This window comes from Jaculus jaculus, chromosome 6, assembly GCF_020740685.1.
Source record: "Jaculus jaculus isolate mJacJac1 chromosome 6, mJacJac1.mat.Y.cur, whole genome shotgun sequence".
NCBI lineage: Eukaryota > Metazoa > Chordata > Mammalia > Rodentia > Dipodidae > Jaculus > Jaculus jaculus.
The window spans coordinates 112233341-112253400 of NC_059107.1; the positions used below are offsets into that span (position 1 = coordinate 112233341).

General features: G+C 43.6%; 1 protein-coding gene across 2 annotated transcripts; it reads left to right on the forward strand.

Moving 5' to 3' along the window:
* Positions 1-1107: 1107 nt before the first annotated feature.
* Slc35e3 (solute carrier family 35 member E3) lies at positions 1108-16938 on the forward strand. 2 transcript variants are annotated; one of them, XM_004650082.3, is made up of 5 exons: positions 1111-1541; positions 2814-2924; positions 6803-6961; positions 12469-12551; positions 16617-16938. In XM_004650082.3, exons 1-5 carry the CDS (start codon positions 1140-1142, stop codon positions 16801-16803), a joined length of 942 nt encoding a protein of 313 aa, XP_004650139.1. In that variant the 5' UTR covers positions 1111-1139; the 3' UTR covers positions 16804-16938. The 2 variants fall into 2 exon arrangements, with proteins under 2 accessions (XP_045008636.1, XP_004650139.1); XM_045152701.1 differs by lacking the exon at positions 6803-6961 and having other exon boundaries at positions 1108-1541.
* Positions 16939-20060: the final 3122 nt, after the last annotated feature.

Consider the following 20060-nt stretch of genomic DNA (forward strand, 5'->3'; position numbering starts at 1 on the left):
CCCAGGTTTGATTTCTCAGTACCCACAGTAAAGCCAGATGCACAAGATGGAACATGTACCCAGGGTACACAAATCACAACATTACCTTCTGGACAGTGATTGTAAACAAGTGTAGAGACAGTGGACTCTGCGTGGACTATTTTACTTATCAGAACTTCTGTTTTGTTTTGTTTTTTTGGTTTTTCGAGGTAGGGTCTCACTCTGGTCCAGGCTGACCTGGAATTAACTCTGTAATCTCAGGGCGGCCTCGAACTCATGGCGATCCTCCTACCTCTGCCTCCCGAGTGCTGGGATTAAAGGTGTGCGCCAGCACGCCCGGCTAGAACTTCTTTTTTATTTTTTTTAATTTAACTTTTTTTAATTTTTTTTAATTTAACTTTTTTATTTTTTTTAATTTTTTATTTATTTATTTGAGCGCGACAGACACAGAGAGAAAGACAGATGGAGGGAGAGAGAGAGAATGGGCGCGCCAGGGCTTCCAGCCTCTGCAAACGAACTCCAGACGCGTGCGCCCCCTTGTGCATCTGGCTAACGTGGGACCTGGGGAACCGAGCCTCAAACCGGGGTCCTGAGGCTTCACAGGCAAGAGCTTAACCGCTACGCCATCTCTCCAGCCCGAACTTCTGTTTTTAATGTCTGATGTATTAGTTACTTTTCTCTTTGATGTGACCAAATAAGTAATGCTTTCCTCTCTGTGTCGAGGATTAAGTTTATTCAACATCTGAGCCATGTAAAATTAACCCACGGTGTCTAACAAGCTGGAAAGTTGGGAAAATGACAAAGAAAAGAAACCCGGCCAGCAGAGCCAGTGACCAGTGGAGGAGGGGGGTGGTAATCTAGGGATGCGAGAAGGCAGCCCGTGGCGCTCAACGCGCCTGCGCGGCTCTTCCCCGCGCCTCGGGCGGAAGCTGGGGCGGAGTGACGTGCGCGCGCCGGGCGGCTTGCAGCGAACTCGGCGCGTCCGCGGGCGGCCGCCGAGCCGAGCGGAGCGCGTGCGAGCTCCCCTGCAGGCGCTGCTGCGCGCCCGGGACCCGGGTGCATGCCTCTCTCCCGCCCCGCGCTCGGGCCAGCGTCTGCCTGGACGCGGCGGCGGCGGCCCCGGCTTCGCCCAGTTCACCGCTGAGCCCGCGGCCGGCATCATGGCATCGCTGGCCGACCGAGTGCGGGGCCACGGGCGGATCGCCGCCGGGCTCCTGTTCAATCTGCTGGTGTCAATCTGCATCGTGTTCCTCAACAAATGGATCTATGTGCACCACGGTTTCCCCAACATGAGCCTGACCCTGGTGCACTTTGTGGTCACCTGGCTGGGCTTGTACATCTGCCAGAAACTGGACATCTTTGCCCCCAAAAGTCTGCCGCCCACCAAGCTCCTCCTGCTGGCCCTCAGCTTCTGTGGCTTTGTGGTCTTCACCAATCTCTCTCTGCAGAGCAACACCATCGGCACCTACCAGCTGGCCAAGGCCATGACCACGCCGGTGATCATAGCCATCCAGACCTTTTGGTACCAGAAGAGCTTCTCCACCAGAATCCAGCTCACGCTGGTGAGTAGCTAGGACTGCGCGAGGCGCATCCCTCCCCGGGAAATTTGAAAGCACATTGCTTAACCTTGTGCCTCGGTGTTTGCAACATCATCTTTAATCCACAAATGACTCAGGCTTTATGAGCGCCAGGTTTACTCTGGGTAGGGGTGAAAAAAGCCGTCTTGACACTTGGGCTCTTAGTCTAGAAGGGTATGCCTCTGTAGGTTTTAGAAGTACCATTTGATGGAAATTGTTAAATGCTGTGATTGGTGAGGAAAAAGAGCTGTCTGTAGGTGGTGCAATTCAATGTATCAGAATATATGCAAACGCTCAAACTGAAAACTAGCCCTTCTCCCCAGGTTAACCAAACCACAAATGATAACAAAAAAAGGTGTTTGTGTCGTAAAATATCTCAGAATATGTTTTCAGCAGCACACAGAAATACCTGTGTTTTTATTTTGTTTGTTTTTGTTTTTTCGAGGTAGGGTTTCACTCTAGCTCAGGCTAACCTGGAATTCACTATGTAGGCTCAGGGAGGCCTCGAACTCATGGTGATCCTCCTACCTCTGCCTGAGTGCTGGAATTAAAAGCGTGTGCTACCACGCCCAACATTTTGTTTTATTTATTTATTTTTATTTTTGTTTTGTTTTTTCGGCCCGTGTCTTTAAAGAGATTTTCTAATACTTCTAGCATTTAGTAGCTTGTAATGTATCAGGTCTAAATGCCTTCCTTGCTAATAGTTCATGCTTATATGTCGTTTTGACACTTTTGTTTTATGGAGGGGTCCGTTTACTTACCTGTAAATACATGTGGTATTTTCTTAGGCAGCACAATGCATGACTCATGATTTTACCCCAAATTTAAGTTGAGTTGTATGTGAGCAGCTGTATGGAATTACAGTACTTGACACTTAGGAAATAGGATTGACAATCAGTTTTCCCAAGTGAAGAAAACATAACAGTTCAGTGTTTGCCAGTCATGTGTTTATGATTACCTTTGAAGACATCGTGAAAACAATAAGAAATTTGCTGGAGGGTTGGTAGAGCATTAGGGAGGCAGAGGTCGGAAAATCGCTTTTAGTTCAAGAGCCAGCCTGGGGCTACAGAGTGAGTTCCAGGTCAGCCTAGGCTAGAGACCCTACCTCAAAAAAAAAAAAAAAAAAAAAAGAATTCTACACGACTCTCTGTCACTCTCAAATGAATAAATATAATTTTTAAAAGTGTCTAAAAAAAGAGTAAGAAATGTGTTTCTTGGATATAATCTAAACAGAATTTGCCTTTTTTTTCTTTACAGATTCCTATAACTTTAGGTGTAATCCTAAATTCTTATTACGATGTGAAGTTTAATTTCCTTGGAATGGTGTTTGCTGCTCTTGGTGTGTTAGTTACATCCCTTTATCAAGTGGTTGGTAATTTTTTTTTTCTTTATGTGCCTTTTTAGCAGATTTCATGAGTTTTGAAGCTGTATCCCAAGGTTTAGAAAGTACAGTATAGAGACAATAGACTTGGGAAAAAAAGTATATTGCATAAATTGACTCCAGGTGAAGAGAAGAAAGGAGACAGAAACATGGGTGTGTGATGCTCACCAAATGCCTCCCTATTTGTAAGTGTATAAAACCAATGCTTAACCGGCTAAGTTTGGGGTGAAGTTACATTTTGGGGGAGAGAGAGAAGTTTTTACCAAGTGAACAGTAAGGCATTTTGCTTCCTGAATTCATTGGTTATATTCGTCACTTGGTCTTTAATTATGAAGATACTTTGAAGAAGTGAGTACATTCCAAAATTTTGAACATTAAAAGAAAATTCAGATTTATAGTTCTTGGTGTCACAGCTTAAGTGCTAGCTTCTTGACCATGTCAATAGAAAGCTGTATAGCAATAGGTATTTTGCCTCTTGTGCAAACAGTGCTTTGCCTGTGGTCAGGATTTATTAAAACATTTTTCCATATACTCACTTCATTACCATGAAATCTCAACAAGTCTGTTGTTTGTTTCTTACACAGTGAGGGGGAAAATAACATGATCTAGGCTACAGTGAAACAGTATTCTCTCTATACTGAAAATCTTGGTCTTGAAATTCAGGGTGTGCCTGTGTGGGGAATCAAAGCCCAAATTTGTAAACCAGTGTTACTTTTTCCCCACAAACATCCACAGGTAATAAACAAGGCGTTCTTGTTAGGCACGTTAGTTCTGTTCTAGAGCCCCTGCATCTTCAACTTGCTGCTGAAACATGGCTGTAGAAAATTCTTACAACTCAGCAATACTGTGTTCTTGGGGGCGGGGCACTCGGGATTGATCCCAGGACCTCCTTGAATTCTAGGCAAGTGCTCTACCATTGAACTACATACTCTCTTTGAGTTTTTACTTTGAGACAGAATTCTAAGCATATTGTACCACATCTGGCTTATTTATTGACTATTAAATTTTTTGTATTCCTTAATACATAACTTCACAGTACTCACAGTGTCAGTATAGCCATTTTTGTTGACACAAGTTTCTAAATTGCTATAGATTTGAGTCAAAAGATTCTATACCCCTGAAGTAGATGTTTGCAATTGAGATTGACTTTAGGATGATTATAGACTAACTAATGAGCAGAAGTTCTCTCATCAATAAACAGTAAAAGTACTATGTTCAGAGGTAGGAAGATCTCTGAGAGATCGAGGTCACCCTGAGACTACATAATGAACTCCAGGTTAGCCTAAACTAGAATGAGACCCTACCTCAAAAAAAAAAAAAAAAAAAGACTTTAAAACCAGCTTGCAGAGTTGGTGCCTTGGTTTTACAGACACTAGCAAAGTAGTTTAGATTGGAAAATGGTTTGATCATTCCTATATTTAAGAAACATCACTGTAGGGGATGGTGAGATGGTTCCAAGGTTATAGGTCTATGCAAGCCTGCTGGTCTGAGTTCAATTCCCCAGCACCTACATAAAGCCAGCTGCAAAATGGCATGTGTGTCCGTAATCCCAATACAGTACAGCAATGGAAGGACAGGTAGAAGGGGAGGAGAAACACCTGAGATTGCCCTCTGAACTCATGTGTCATGACAAGATATGACCCTAAACACACATATCATAGCATACACACACACATACCATATGTATACAAAACATACATATACACATACAACATAGATGTACACACATGCATATATACATACGTATACACACAATGTACATAGATGCACAAATTACTAATAATAGAAAAGAAAACGGCAAGAAAAAATCACTCTAGTGGCCATGAAGGCTGTGTAAGAGAAGGAAGAAAGTAACTGAGCAGTTAAGGACCCACCAGAGCTCCCAGGGGAAGGCAGGAAGGGCTTGGGCTTGGTTAGTAGTGTGGACACGAAGGTGAGAGGCTGTAGGACCTGACAGAATGAGAGCCAAGAGTGTAGGGAATTGCATCGCTGGAGGAGATGGTAGCATTAATTATTGGAACAATGCAAGAAAAGCTCGTTTGTAGATTGCAGGCGCTTGATTTCCTACAGGCTGTGTAAGGTGAGAAGCTGAAGATACTCAGGGACAGCTAGGTGTATAGGTCACCGGTAGAGTAATTGCCTAGTGTAGTGGTTTGATTGAGTTGTCCCCCATAAACTTAGATGTTCTGAATGCTAGGTCCCCAGCTGATGGAAATTTGGCAATTGACACCTCCTGGAGGCAGGGTATTGTTGGGGGCGGGCTTATGGATGTTATAGCCAGTTTCCCCATGCCAGTATTGGGCACATTCTCCTGTTGCTGTGGTCCACCTTATGTTGGCCAGGGATTGATGTCCACCCTCTGCTCATGCCATCATTTTCCCAGTCATTGTGGATCTTCCCCTCGAGCCTGTAAGCCCAAATAAACCTCTTTTTCCACAAGCTGCTCTTGGATGGGTGATTTCTGCCAGGAATGCAGACCTGACTGCAACACCTAGCATGCATGAGACCCTGAGCTGCAGAACCACAAAACAAAATTCAACAAAGCCCACCATATCTGCAGATGTTGGCAGGCAGCTTTGGATGTGGCCGTGCGATAGAAATACTGGTGACTTTTAGGAGGGCAACTCGAGGATGGTAGCCAGAAGCCAGGCTCACTGCAGGGACAGCAGAGGAGAGGCTTCAGTCGCCCATACTCTGCTCCCTGTTCTACCCTTAGGAGCAGGCTGTGGAAGAATTAGTTCTTTGTCCTTCATGCTCTCAGGAAACTCTTCGTTGAAGCTGCCGGGAATGTGGTTCAAACGTCTACTCCTCTGTTTTAGTCTTGGTGAAGGTGAATTCATGTAGACTTAAGAGTTTCTGAAACAGGATCCCTAGACATAAGAAAAAGAGAAATGTAGAATTTACTCAGAAGCCAGGCTTGCCAGATTTTATTCAGACTGTCACCCAAGTGTTCTTCCAAGCTTCCTTTTCAGTCATATTTATGCAGCCTTCTGAGAAGTGAGTGAACATAACATTGTGAGGTTTTTACTGAATGAGACAGTCTTTTAAGAGTTGTGGTTATCCCACTGTATCTACAAATACTAATCAGGGGTGAGGAATCTTACAGAAAAGTTCTCTAGGAAGGAAGATTTTTATACAATCAGTTGGATTTTCTAAAGCAACTAGAAAGTCCACATACATGTTATACCATGTGGGTGTTCACCAGGCTTACATGAGGTTAGAGTTAATGGATCAAGCTCTAAATAACCTGGCCTCAGTTTTCTTTTTGCTTTTCCCTGCCATTTTTAGAAGGAAATCAGATCAACACAGTCTGCATTTATAGTCCCACTGCTTACCCAAATGTCCATTCCCTTTCTTTAAAAAAAAAAAAAAAAAAAAGTTTATTTAAGAGAGAGGAGAGAGCGAATGGGCAGGCTAGGATCGCTAGCCACTGCCACTGAACTCCAGATGCATGTGCCACCTTGTATATCTGGCTTTTACATGGGTACTGGGGAAATGTAACCTGGGTCCTTGGGCTTCACAGCTGAGCTTTCTCCCTTCATTCCCTTTCTGTTTTCCCAATGTTACTGATATATGTGGGCTCCTTGTTACGTTTACTCGCCCCTATTTACTAGGATTAAGTAGAGGAAATGTTCTTCCCTCTAAAAATTGAGAAGATAGATTACAATATGTTGACTTCATAGAACTTTCATGGACGATGCTTAAAGGGCATTCATATCTTCCCACTCTTTGGGCCCTGGGCGATTTAAGGGGCATACCCCCACCCAGCCTGTACCTGGCATTTGCCTCGGGGTGGCCACAGGTACATCAGTGATTGAGAGAAGCCTCACTTGTGTGCCTGATGTGCATTGTCTCCTGTTTCCAGTGGGTGGGAGCCAAGCAGCATGAGCTGCAAGTGAACTCCATGCAGCTGCTCTACTACCAGGCACCCATGTCCTCCGCCATGCTGCTGCTGGCTGTGCCCTGCTTTGAGCCTGTATTCGGAGAGGGGGGAATATTTGGTCCTTGGTCAGCCTCCGCTTTGGTAAGTTCTTTTTGTTTTTTGTTTTTGGCAGGGGGGTGGGTTTTGAGGTAGGGTCTTGCCCTAGCCCAGGCTGACCTGGAATTCACTACGTAGTCTCAGGCTGCCCTTGAACTCTCAGAGATCCTAAAGTGTTAGGATTAAAGGTGTGTGCCACCACTCCTGGCTACTTTGATAAGTTCATATAGTTCAATAGTTTGGGTGCCTAAAGAAATAGCACCCCTCCATTACCAATGCAAGTTGCAGTTTTCAGAGTTCACTTGCAAATCCATTCAAATGTTCAACCTTCTGTATCACCTCCCAGGCAGGTGTTAAGGGCAGGCTTACTTTTCAGGTGGACAGACTGAAGCACAGGAATTTAGTAAAGGAACTTGCCTCGGCCAAGACAACAACTGGGTTGCCATTCAGATCTTCTGATGCCTGTTCCTGGTCTGCCAAAGTAGAACCCACACATGACTTGGGCATTGTATTTTAATTTTATTTATTTATTTTTTTTGGTTTTTCAAGGTAGGGTCTCACTCTAGCCCAGGCTGACCTGGAATTCACTCTGTATTCTCAGGGTAGCCTCAAACTCATGGTAATCCTCCTACCTCTGCCTCCTGAGTGCTGGCATTAAAGGCATGTGCCACCACGCCCGGCAAGTTTTATATTTTCATAGTACAACTGCAGCTTGATTGGACTTATTTCAGCATAAGTAGCACATACATAGTCATTGGGCAGATTTTAAACATACCTAAAAAAAAAACAAAGAGGGCTGGAGAGATGGCACAGAAAGTGATTAAAAGTGCTTGCTTGCAAAGCCTCCTGGTCCGAATTTGGCACATGTTTCTGTAGTTCATTTAGTGGCAAGAGACTCTGGTGTGCCCATCCCCTCCCTTCCTCCTCCCCCCCACCCGCTGTGTCTGTCTGTCTGTCTTTCAAATTAAAAAACAGAGTCAGGCATGGTGGTATATACACCTTTAATCCCAGCACTAAGGAGGCAGAGGTAGGAGGGTCACTGTGAGAAAAAAAAAGAAAAGAAAAGAAAAAGAAAGTAGAGGCACCTTGAAACCCCACCAAAAATAGCACCTTTACCATTTTGGTCCTAACCCATTTATTTCATGGATCTTGTTTTTATATATGTGTGTGCACACATGTTTATATAATGAAGTCATTCCATATACGCTGTTTTTATCCTGGATTCTTTTCTCCCATTCTCCTCTCCACATACACACTATAACATCCTATTGCTCTTCTTACATTCTAGTATTTATTTCATAACTGTTTCCTTGTTCCATATGCCCATGTAAACACAAATTAAACACTTGATTTTTTTTTTTTTTTTTTTTTTTTGGTTTTTCGAGGTAGGGTCTCACTCTGGCTCAGGCTGACCTGGAATTTACTATGTAATCTCAGGGTGGCCTCGAACTCTTGGCGATCCTCCTACCTCTGCCTCCCGAGTGCTGGGATTAAAGGTGTGCGCCACCACACCCGGCTCTTTTTTTTTTTTGAGGTACAGTTTCACTCTGGTCCAGGAAGACCTAGAATTCCCTATGTAGTCTCTGAATGGCCTGGAACTCACAGCGATCCTCCTGCCTCTGCCCCACAAGTGCTGGGATTAGCAGTGTGTGCTACACATGCCCAGATATATTACACTTTTTGTTTGATTGATTGATTTTTCGAAGTAGGGTCTCGATCTATCCCAGGCTGACCTGGAATTCACTAGGTAGTCTCAGGGTGGCCTTGAACTCATGGCAATCCTCCTACTTCTGCCTCCTGAGTGCTGGGATTAAAGGCATGCACCACCACGCCTGGCTCTATATTATACTTTTTAAAAATATATATATATATTTAGCTCTGGAGGGATGGCTTAGCAGTTAAGGTGTTTGCCTGCAAAGCCAAAGGACCCAGGTTCAATTCCCCACAACGCACATTGCTAGATGCATAAGGGGGCACACACATCTGGAGTTCATTTGCAATGGCTAGAGGCCCTGCCACACCCATTCATTCTCTCTCCCTCTTTCTCTGTCAAATAAATAAATAAAAATATTTAAATATATGTATTATATTTAGCTGGACATGGTGGCACATGCCTTTAATCCCAGCACTCAGGAGGCAGAAGTAGGAGGATGGCTGTGAGTTTGAGGCCAGGCTGAGACTAGTAGTGAATTCCAGGTGAGCCTGGGCCAGAATGAGAACCTACCTGGCAAAACAAAAACAAGACAAAACAAAAATATTGTATTTAGTTGCAAACAGAGAGAGAGATAGGAAATGAATGGGTACACCAAGACCTCTTGCCACTGCAGATGAACTCCAGACACATGCACCACTTTGTGCATCTGGCTTTACATGGGCACTGGGGAATCGAAGCTAGGCCAGCAGGCTTTGCAAGCAAGAGTCTTTAACCACAAAGCCATCTCCTCAGCCCATATTATACTTTTGTTGTTGTTGTTTATTTTTATTTATTTATTTGAGAGTGACAGACAGAGGGAGAAAGAGGCAAATAGATAGAGAATGGGTGTGTCAGGACCTCCAGCCACTGCAAATGAAATACAGATGCATGTGCACCCTTGTGCATCTTGGTTTACATGGGTCCTGGGGAATCGAGCCTCGAACCTGGGTCCTTAGGCTTCACAGGCAAGCACGTAACCACTAAGCCATTTCTCCAGCCCCTCATATTATACTTTTTAAACTAAAGCTAAGGCCTCACGCAATGCTAAGCATGTATTGTACCATTGGCCACACCCTCAGCCTTTACACAGGCTTTTCTGTAGCTTGTTGTTCTAATCACATGAAAATTTCAAATGATTCTGTTTTTGTCTCTATGAATAGTTCCTTTTGGGTATTTTTTTAAATCTTTTTTATTTTAGAGAAAGAATGTGCATGCCAGGGCATCCAGCCACTGCAAAGGAACTCTAGATGCATGTACACCTTGTGCATCTGGTTTACCTCAGTCCTGGGGAATCAAACCTGGGAACCTTGACTTTGCATGCAAGTGTGCTTTAACTGCTAAGCCATTTCTCTCCAGCGCTGGGTATTTATTTTTATGTCCTTTACCTTCATAAACAATGTTTACATAAATGCGCTTGTAGCTGTGTACTCATGCACTTTGTTGACCTTGTGGAGCAAAGTCCTAGGGGTGGAATTAGCTGATCGAAAATGCATGTACTTTAGGAACATTTTAGAACAAAAAGTCCTGTAACGTAGTCATTTTAGGCTGCTGTTAGAGGAATGCCGGGGACTGGCTGGCTGAGCAACACACGCTGTTTTTCATAACTCTGGGGGCTAGCAGCCTAAGATCGGGGTTCCAGCATGATCTGGTTCTTAGTGAGACCCTTTCTGTTCACAGATGTCCGTCTTCTGCATTTTCACCTGATAGAAGCACATTCTCAAGTCTCTTCTAAGAGTGCTAACCCCATTCCTGGGGCTCCAGCCCTCCTCTTCTGACATAATCCCACCTAGTATCATCACATTACAACTCAGCATACAAACACTGGGGGACACAGACAGGTCATAACACCTAACTTACCAGAACCTGCAACTGTAACCTTTAGAATACAGCCAAAGGAGGTGCTTGTTTAGTTTTCTGAGACAGATTTGCCTTGTAGACCTGCCTGTCCTGGTACTTCTGGTGGAGTCCAGATTTCCCTCAAGCACGTGGCCATCCTTCTGCTCAGCATCCCAGATACTGAGTTCCAGGTGTACCATGCCTGGGGCAAATGTCTTTTTGTTGGTGGTGGTCTTTTAACAAATACTCACATAGACCTGCCTTGATCTGTCCTAGGTGCTGTTATAAGCAGTGATAGTACTTGGGTGTTACAGATACTACCTGATTTACTCCTCCTCTCTCATTTTTACTGATGAGAAGCTAAGAAACTATTAAACAACTGAAACCAGGCTTGGTGGCGCACGCGTTTAATCCCAACACTCGGGAGGCAGGGGTAGGAGGATCACTGTGAGTTCGAGGCCACCCTGAAACTACATAGTGACTTCCAGGTCAGCCTGGGCTAGAGTGAGACCCTACCTCATGCGCTCTAGCACCAAAATCCATCCTCTGTTCCTTGCTCTCTGTTCCTGGGAATTGAACCCAGAACTTCATACATGCTAGGCAAGTGGTCTGCCACCAGGCTACATTCTCAGCATCCCCTCACTTCTACTTTGGTTGTTGTTTTAGATAGGGTTTCACTATGTTGCCCAGGCTGATCTTAAACTCCCAGGCCTGAGCCAGTTCCTCCCCGCAGGCTCTTGAGTATAGCTGGCAATGCAGATGCCTGCCACCACCCCATGCAAAGTCCATATGCTTATGCACTCTGCTTTCTCTGAAGTAGAAATCATGAGACTGTCTCTCAGATCATGTTTCCTCATGCTTTATGGAAGTCCCAGCCATCTGGATTATCTGGTCTTCAATCATTGCAGCCTGGGCCCTCTGGCAGGCTTAGAAAAGAGAAAAGAGGAAATAAAAAAACATAGTAAGTGACTCAGTGAGGACAGTTAGCTAGTATAAGCGAGCGTCTCCTTTTCTTATCATTGACTCAGAGTAGAGCATGTAATGGACTTTCTAATGATATGCCAAGTCATCATGAATCAGCTATTTGACATTTGGCAAATTCAGCCAAATTAGCAATAATGTATTTCACATATATATGTGTGTGTGTGTGTGTGTGTGTGTGTCTTTTAGGTAGGGTCTCACTCTAGCTCAAGCTGACCTGGAATTCACTATGTAGTCTCAGGGTAGCTTCGAACTCATGGTGATCCTCCTACCTCTGCCTCCAGAGTGCTGGGATTAAAGGCATGCACCACCACGCTTGGTTTTATTTATATTTTTAGAAATAGTTTTTGGAGCAAGGGAGATGGCTTAGCAGGTAAAGGTGCTGCAAAACCTTCCAGCGTGGATTGGCCTAGGTTTGAGTCCCCAGTACCCACAAAAAGCCAGATGCATAAAGTGCTACATGCATCTGGAGTTCATTTGCAGTGGCAAGAGGCCTTGGTACACCTAGTCATTCTTTCTTACACAGACACACTCTCTCTCTCTCTCTCTCTCTCTCTCTCTCTCTCTCTCTCCCTCCCTCCCTCCCTCCCTCTTGCAAATAAACAATAAGTTTTAAAAATGAATAGTTTTGTTTTTTTTTGTTTTTTGGAGGTATGGTCTCACTTTGATCCATGCTGACCTGGAGATAACTATGGAGTCTCAGGGTGGCCTCAAACTCACAGCGATCTTCCTACCTCTGCCTCCCGAGTGCTTCGATTAAAAGCGTGCACCACCACATCCTGCAAAAATAAACAATTTTTAAATTTTTTATTTTATTTTTCAGTTTCTTGAGGTAGGGTTTCACTCTAGCCCAGGCTGACCTGGAATTCACTGTGTATTCTCAGGGTGACCTCTGCCTTCTGAGTGCTGAGATTAAAGGCATGCACCACCACACCTGCTAGTATTTGAGTTTTTAAGATGCCTACTGAAAATGTTTTCTGCTTGGTTATAATGATAATAATTAAAGTGCTTTGAACTAATGACTCTCTTGGTTTATTTGTAGCTTATGGTGCTGCTGTCTGGAGTCATAGCTTTCATGGTGAACTTGTCAATTTATTGGATCATTGGGAACACTTCACCAGTCACGTATCCTTTCATAAGAATTCACACAAGCATGGAGTCTGTGGTCTCGAAAACCACCACGTTCATTACCTGTGCTTCTCACACTAACTCCTGCATGGCCTAAATTAACCAGAGTGGTTGTCACTAGTCTGTGCAACTTTATACAAATGGAGAAAATGAGTTTGCTTTCTGTAGTAGGAATACATTTTTTTTCTTGAATAATTATGACCTTTTCTCTTATAAAAATGGACTTAGCAGCATACCTTGCAGATAATGGGCCTAAATAATGTTTATTGAATGTTTAATGGGATGGTTGCAGCTTGGGTCTCAATGAGTTTTTAGGTTTTTTTTTTAATTTTTTTAATTTTTTGTTCATTTTTTATTTTTATTTATTTGAGAGCAACAGACACAGAGAGAAAGACAGATAGAGGGAGAGAGAATGGGCGCACCAGGGCTTCCAGCCACTGCAAACGAACTCCAGACACGTGCGCCCCCTTGTGCATCTGGCTAACATGGGACCTGGGGAACCGAGCCTCGAACCGAGGTCCATAGGCTTCACAGGCAAGCGCTTAACCGCTAAGCCATCTCTCCAGCCCGTGTTCCTATTTTTTCAATATTACATTTAGAAAAATGAAACCATATATTCAAGGTCAAATTCCAATGCCCATTTTCACTATTTTTGTCATTTTCCTTTTCTTCAGATTTCACTTTGCTCACCTTGAGATAAATGCAAACATGGACTTTTTTCAGATGAAAGAGGTAATTTAGTAATGCTTTATAAGGGTATACTGATTTCAAGCCAGGGGTGGTAGCTCATGCCTGTAATTCTAGCACTCAGGAGGCTGAGGCTGAGGCAGGAGGATTGCCACCTACAGAGTGAGATTCTGTTTCAAAAAAAAAGACAAAATAAGGGGCTGGAGAGATGGCTCAGCTATTAAGGAGCTTGCCTGCAAACCCTAACAACCTGGGTTCGATTTCCAAGTATACACATAAAGCCAGATGCATAAAGTAGTACGTGCATCTGGAGTTCATTTGCAATGGCTAGACACCCTGGTGCACCCATTCTTTCTGTCTGTGTGGGTGTCTTTCTGTCTCGTGTGTGTTTGTGTGTCTACTTGCAAATAAATAAATAAATAAAATATTTTATAAAACAAGGAAAACATAGGCTGATTTATATAAAGGAGTGAATACTGGGATGTCAAAAATGTAAATACAGCCAGGCATTGTGGCTCATGCCTTTAATCTCAGCACTCGGGTGGCAGAGGTAGGAGGATCACCATAAGTTCAAGGCCACCCTGAGACCACATAGTGAAATCCATGTCAGCCTGGACTAGAGTGAGACTCTACCTCGAAAAATAACAGCAACACAAGAGCCAGGTGTGGTGGCGCACGCCTTTAATCTCAGCACTGGGAGGCAGAGGTAGGAGGATCACTGTGAGCTCAAGGACACCCTGAGACTACATAGTAAATTCCAGATCAGCCTGGGCTGGAGTGAGACCCTACCTTGAAAAACCAAAAAAAAAAAAAAAAAAAAGAAAAGAAAAGAAAAAGGAAAAGAACAGCAACACAAAAATGCAAATGCTATATTTACCAGTTATTAATCAATAACTATAATTTCATTTTTAAAAACTCAGTACTTAATAAATTTGTGTTGGGACAGGTACTGTTGTGTATATCAACTACTAACTATTTCAGCCAACATGTATAGTGCTTATCATGTGCTAGAGGTTTTGCATATAGTAACTTATTTAGTTCACACAGTAGGCTTGAATAACAAGATGATTCTCATATTTATTATATATGTAAACCGAGGCATAGAGTGGTGTTTGTTTATAGTGTTATTAGAAAGAACACATAGGGGCCAGAGGGATGGCTTAGCAGATAGGGAGGGCATTCACCTGCAAAGCCAAGGGAACCCAGATTCGATTCCCCAGGACCCACGTAAGCCAGATGTATAAGGTAGTGCATGCTTTTGAAGTTCATTTGCAATGGCTGAATGCCCTGCCATTCTCTCTCTCTCTCTCTCTCTCTCTCAAATAAATAAAATATAAAATTAAATAAAAATTGAAAAAAAGAAAGAACACGTAGGTTTGTAGCATACATCTAAAGATCATTATATATAGAAAATAAGGGCTGGAGAGATGACTTAGCAGTTAAGGCACTTGCCTGCAAAGCCTAAGGACCCCGGTTTGGTTCCCCAGTCCCTATGTATGCCAGATGCACATGGTAGCACATGCATCTGGAGTTTGTTTACAGTGGCTATAGGACCTGACATGCCCATTCTCTATTTGCCTCTCTCTCAAATAAATAAAATAAAAAAGAAATATTTAAAATATGGCAAGAGAATTTTTTTTTTTTTTTTTTTTTTTTTTTGGTTTTTCGAGGTAGGGTCTCACTCTAGTTCAGGCTGACTTGGAATTCACTATGTCTCAGGGTGGCCTTGAACTCATGGTGATCCTCCTACCCCTGCCTCCCGAGTGCTGGGATTAAAGGCGTCCGCCACCATGCCCAGCCAAGAGAAATTTTTGAAGTGTAGGTGTGGGGTTTTATTTTTTATATCACTTGGGGGAAATCACCTTTAATCTACTAGTGAATTGTGAATTACTGGCAGTATACTAATTAAAGCCTGGACTTTGGAATTAAGTAAACCTATTTGTGTTTGGATTCCCAACTCTGTTGGGAAGTGATTAAAGTTCCTAAGTGTATTAGTTACTTTCTCATTGCTGGGACAAAATACCTGACCTTGGGCTGGAGAGATGGCTTAGTGGTTAAGCGCTTGCCTGTGAAGCCTGAGGACCCCGGTTCGAGGCTTGGTTCCCCAGGTCCCACGTTAGCCAGATGCACAAGGGCGCGCCCATCCTCTCTCTCTCCCTCTATCTGTCTTTCTCCCTGTGTCTGTCACTCTCAAATAAATAAATAAATAATGAACAAAATACCTGACCTAAAGACCAGTGTGGTGGCACACGCCTTTAATCCCAGCACTTGGGAGGCAGAGGTAGGAGGATCACCATGAGTTCAAAACCAGCCTGAGACTACATTGTGAATTCCAGGTTAGCCTGAGCTAGCATGAAACCTTACCTCAAAAATCAAAACAACAAAAATACCTGACCTAAAGCAACTTAAGGAAGGAAGGGTTCACAGTTCCAAGTCATAGCCCATCCCAGCAGGGAAGGCGTGGTGGTTGGAGCTGCAGGCGCCTGCTCCTATTCAGTCCACGGTGAGGAAGCAGAGAAAGAGGAATGCTGCTGGTCAACGTCTTTTAGTACAGTTCAGAATGCCCACCCATGGAATAGTGCTGCACACAGTTAAGGTGCATTGTGACATCAATAACCTTATCAAAATAAGACCTTATAGGCATGCCCAGGGGCTAACCCTAATATAGATAATCTATCACAGGCATTCCTAAAGGCTAGTTTCCTTGGTGAGTCTAGTCCCATCCAGTTAATAATCAAACCATCAAGTTTCCACCACTGTAACATGGGGAGAGCGAGGGCAGTGAAGGTACATGGGTGCTTTGGGAAGAGGGTGGTGGTAGCTGTGTAACGCCCAGCAGAGTGTGGCTAGTGTCCAGTATTGGACACCCTTTTTCCTCCGAAGCTTGGGCACTTGCCCAGTGTACGTGGCATTGTTTTTCCACTGAGTCAGCTCAGAGCATGGCCAGGTGAAAAGTTGATTTGGAATGACACTACACAACATGATCACAAACTGCTGTGCAAAATGCTATCCCATCCCTTACTCTGGTTGCTTCTTGCCTTGTGTTGTATTATTTTGGAGAGGTCGCAGGAACATTCAAGCAGTCTCTCATCACTTTGGGGTGTGTGTGCAGCTGAGGTCCAGCCTGGAAAACTAACATCACCATTTTGTGACTTTAAAATTTTTCCAACCTGCCTGAAGAAATTAGGATTGGCCCAGCGTGTCACCAGAGTGGCTGTTCTTTGCGAGGATGGTGGCTGCTGCTCCGTCTGGGTTGACGAGGTTCTTTCTAGGCACAGGAAGCCTTTGCTTAGGTGCGCTTACAGATTTGTGTGTGTGCATGGGAACCTAATCTCTGGCTTGTTACTCCTTTTTTTCCTTATCTGAACATTTCAGCTACAACATGTTTGGACACTTCAAGTTCTGCATTACCTTATGTGGAGGATACGTCTTATTCAAGGATCCACTGTCAGTTAATCAGGGACTTGGCATTTTGTGTACACTGTTTGGCATTCTTGCTTATACCCATTTTAAACTCAGTGAACCTGAAGTAAGTAAAAGTAAACTGGTACAACGTCCCTGAGTTTGGGTACAAAGAAAGTTAAACCAAGAAGACAAATCATGTGAGTTAATTTCCAAAATGAAAAACCATAATAATAATAATGGTTCAAAATTCACTGAATGATATACAAAAAGTAATACAATTTTTATTCAGAAATAATGCTTTAAACATCATTTTTAAACTTAATTCTCACTGGGCATGGTGACACACACCTTTAATCCCAGCACTCTAGAGGTTAAGGTAAGAGGATCATCATGAGTTCAAGGACAGCCTAGACTACAGAGTGAACTCCTGATCAACATGGGCCTAGAATAAAACCCTGCTTCAAAAAACAAAACCAGGGCTGGAGAGATGGCTTAGCGGTTAAGCACTTGCCTGTGAAGCCTAAGGACCCCGATTCGAGGCTCGGTTCCCCAAGACCCACGTTAGCCAGATGCACAAGGGGGCGCACGCATCTGGAGTTCGTTTGCAGTGGCTGGAGGCCCTGGCGCGCCCATTCTCTCTCTCTCTCTCTCTCTCTATCTATCTATCTCTCTCTCTCTGTCCCTTTCAAATAAATAAATAAAAATAAACAAAAAAAATTTTTTTTAAATCCTCCAGGCATGGTGGCGCATGCCTTTAATCCCAGTATTTGGAAGGCAGAAGTAGGATGAGCACTGTGAGTTCGAGGCCACCCTGAGGCTACATAGTGAATTCCAGGTTACCCTGGGCTAGAGCAAGCCCCTACCTCAAAAAAACAAAACAAAGCAAAAACTTAATTCTCTATTAAGCAGACAGAGCTCTCCCCCCTGCCCCAAAGATGAGAAATGTGAGGCTGATGATCTATAACTCAGTGGTACTGTGCTTGCCTAACATGCGCAAGGTCATGCACTTAATCTCTGGTACTGCCAAAAACAAGAAAATTAAGTCATGCACTGGCCGGAACTTGTTTTCCATTGCTACGGGTGTGTTGTGGCTTCTCGATGTTTATACTCTTCTGAGAAAAGGCATGTAGGACCCCTCTGCTGACTAGTCAGTGGTTTCCCAGTAGATGATTTATTATCATAGTCCGAGTGCTTAAGCAGTGCTGGGGACTGAACCAGCCTTGTACTGCCGGTCAGATGTGCTGCCACGAGCTATAGACAGCCCCAGGCCTCCAGTCAGATTTTAAATCTAGAGTTTCTATTTCAGCTGATTATCTTAGCTTCTTTATCATTTCATTCGTAGAAATAAACTATTTATTAGAGTCAACCACAAAACAAAATCCCATTCTAAAAGCACTTTCTGGCAGAAAGTTGATGTCAGAAGTCTTACTCTATTATGCAGGGTATGGCCTCTAATCCTTGCTACTTGGCAGGCTGAGGCCAACCTGGGCAACATAGAGCTGGTAGAAAATAAACCAATCAGGAAACAGGCTGGTTATGGAGGAACACTTCCTAGGATACCAGTACTCAAGAGGCTGACATGGGAGAACCCAAAACTCAAGGCCAGAGTGGGCTACATAGGGTGTTCCTGGCCAACCTGAATCAAATAGTGAGACCTTGTCTTAAAAAAATAAATATCAACAAATAAGTGTCTCTGTGTGTCCATCTCTCTCTCTCTCCATATATATATGCATTTTGTCTTGAGTTCTCAGTGAACTCTAGAATGTGGAATTTAAAAAAGGTTTGTAGCTCTGGGGGTAGATCCCAAAATGAGGCCTTGGGTTAATACCAAAGCATCTGCCCAACACCACCAAAAAAAGAGAAAGGACAAGGGTGAAAGAAACAGAAGAAAAGTCTACAGAGGCGCATGCACAGTAGGTTTCTTCCTACCCTGGTGACCGCGTCCCAACTTTGCACCTGTCCCATGAGCACTAGCACCTCCTCCCTCCGCATACCAAAGCATCCTGGGAGGTGTGGCATTGGGCCTGGAGTGAGTCATGCCCTGCCTTTCTTCCATTTTATGCAAGTGACAGCAAACCATCCAGTTACTAGGCAGAAATCTGATGTAAAACAAGCAAATTTTGAAAGAGAAGTAGAGAACCCTAACTAGTGTTATGAATTTCTAAAGGAATAATTTTTAATTGAGATATAGTATAGGCAACATGCATAATTTCCGCTTAAGCAAGCATAGTGGCATATATATTTAATTGCAAAAATACATTGCTGCTTCCAGCACCTTGACCGTTGATAATCTCACAATACATTGATGGAGTCAGAGCACTGCTCTTGAAATCATTGTTTTTCTCCACAAGATTTATTCACTTTCTGTGAGAAAACAGCTTAATGAGACAAAGAGCCACATGTTCAAAACATACCTACTTCCAATAAGATGAAAAAAATTTATAAATCTTGTGTACTTTTTTTACCAAAAAAAATTAATATATGTGTGTGATGTGTGTGTGTGTGTGTGTATACATACACATACATACACACACACAGGGACTGGAGACGAAGCTTGTTAGAGCTTAGCATGCAAAAAGTCTGGGTTCCATCCCCAGCACTGCAAGAAATAAACCAAGTAGAAACACCAATCAGGAAACAGGCTGGCTATGGAGGAACACTTTCTGTAAAACCTGTATTTAAGAGGCTGAGGTTGGCTGGGTGTGGTGGTGCACACCTTTAATCCCAGCACTCAGGAGGCAGAGGTAGGAAGAGCACCTTGAGTTCAAGGCCAGCCTGAACTAGAGACCCTGCCTTGAAAAACAACAAAAAAGGCTGAGGTTGGAGGACCAAAACTCAAGGTCAAAGTAAGCTACATAGGGAGTTCCTGGCCAACCTGAACAAATAGATGTTGTCTCAAAAAATTTAAAAAAAGGCTGGAGAGATGGCTTGGTGGTTAAGGCACTTGCCGATGAAGCCTAAGATCCATGTTCAATCTTCTCTGTCCAGATCCCATGTAAGCCAGATGCACAAAGGTGACTCAAGTGCAAGGTCACACTTGCACACTAGGTGGCGCAAACGTCTGATGTTTGCAATGGGTAAGGCCCCAGCATGCCAATTCTTTCTAAAACAATAAAAAATGAAATAAGCTGGGGCTGGAGAGATGTCTTAGCGGTTAAAGCATTTGCCTGCAAAGCCAAAGGATCCTGGTTCGATTCTCCAGGACCCACATAAGCTAGGTATGCACAAGGGAATGCATGCATCTGGAGTTTGTTTGCAGTGGCTGAAGGCCCTGGCATGCCCATTCTCTCCCTATCCCCCCTCCTGCCTATTTCTTTCTCAAATAAATAAATAAAATGTATTTTCAAAAATAAAATAAGCTGGGCATCCTGGGAGCTCACTCAGGAAGCTGAGGTAGGAGGATCTCTGTGAGTT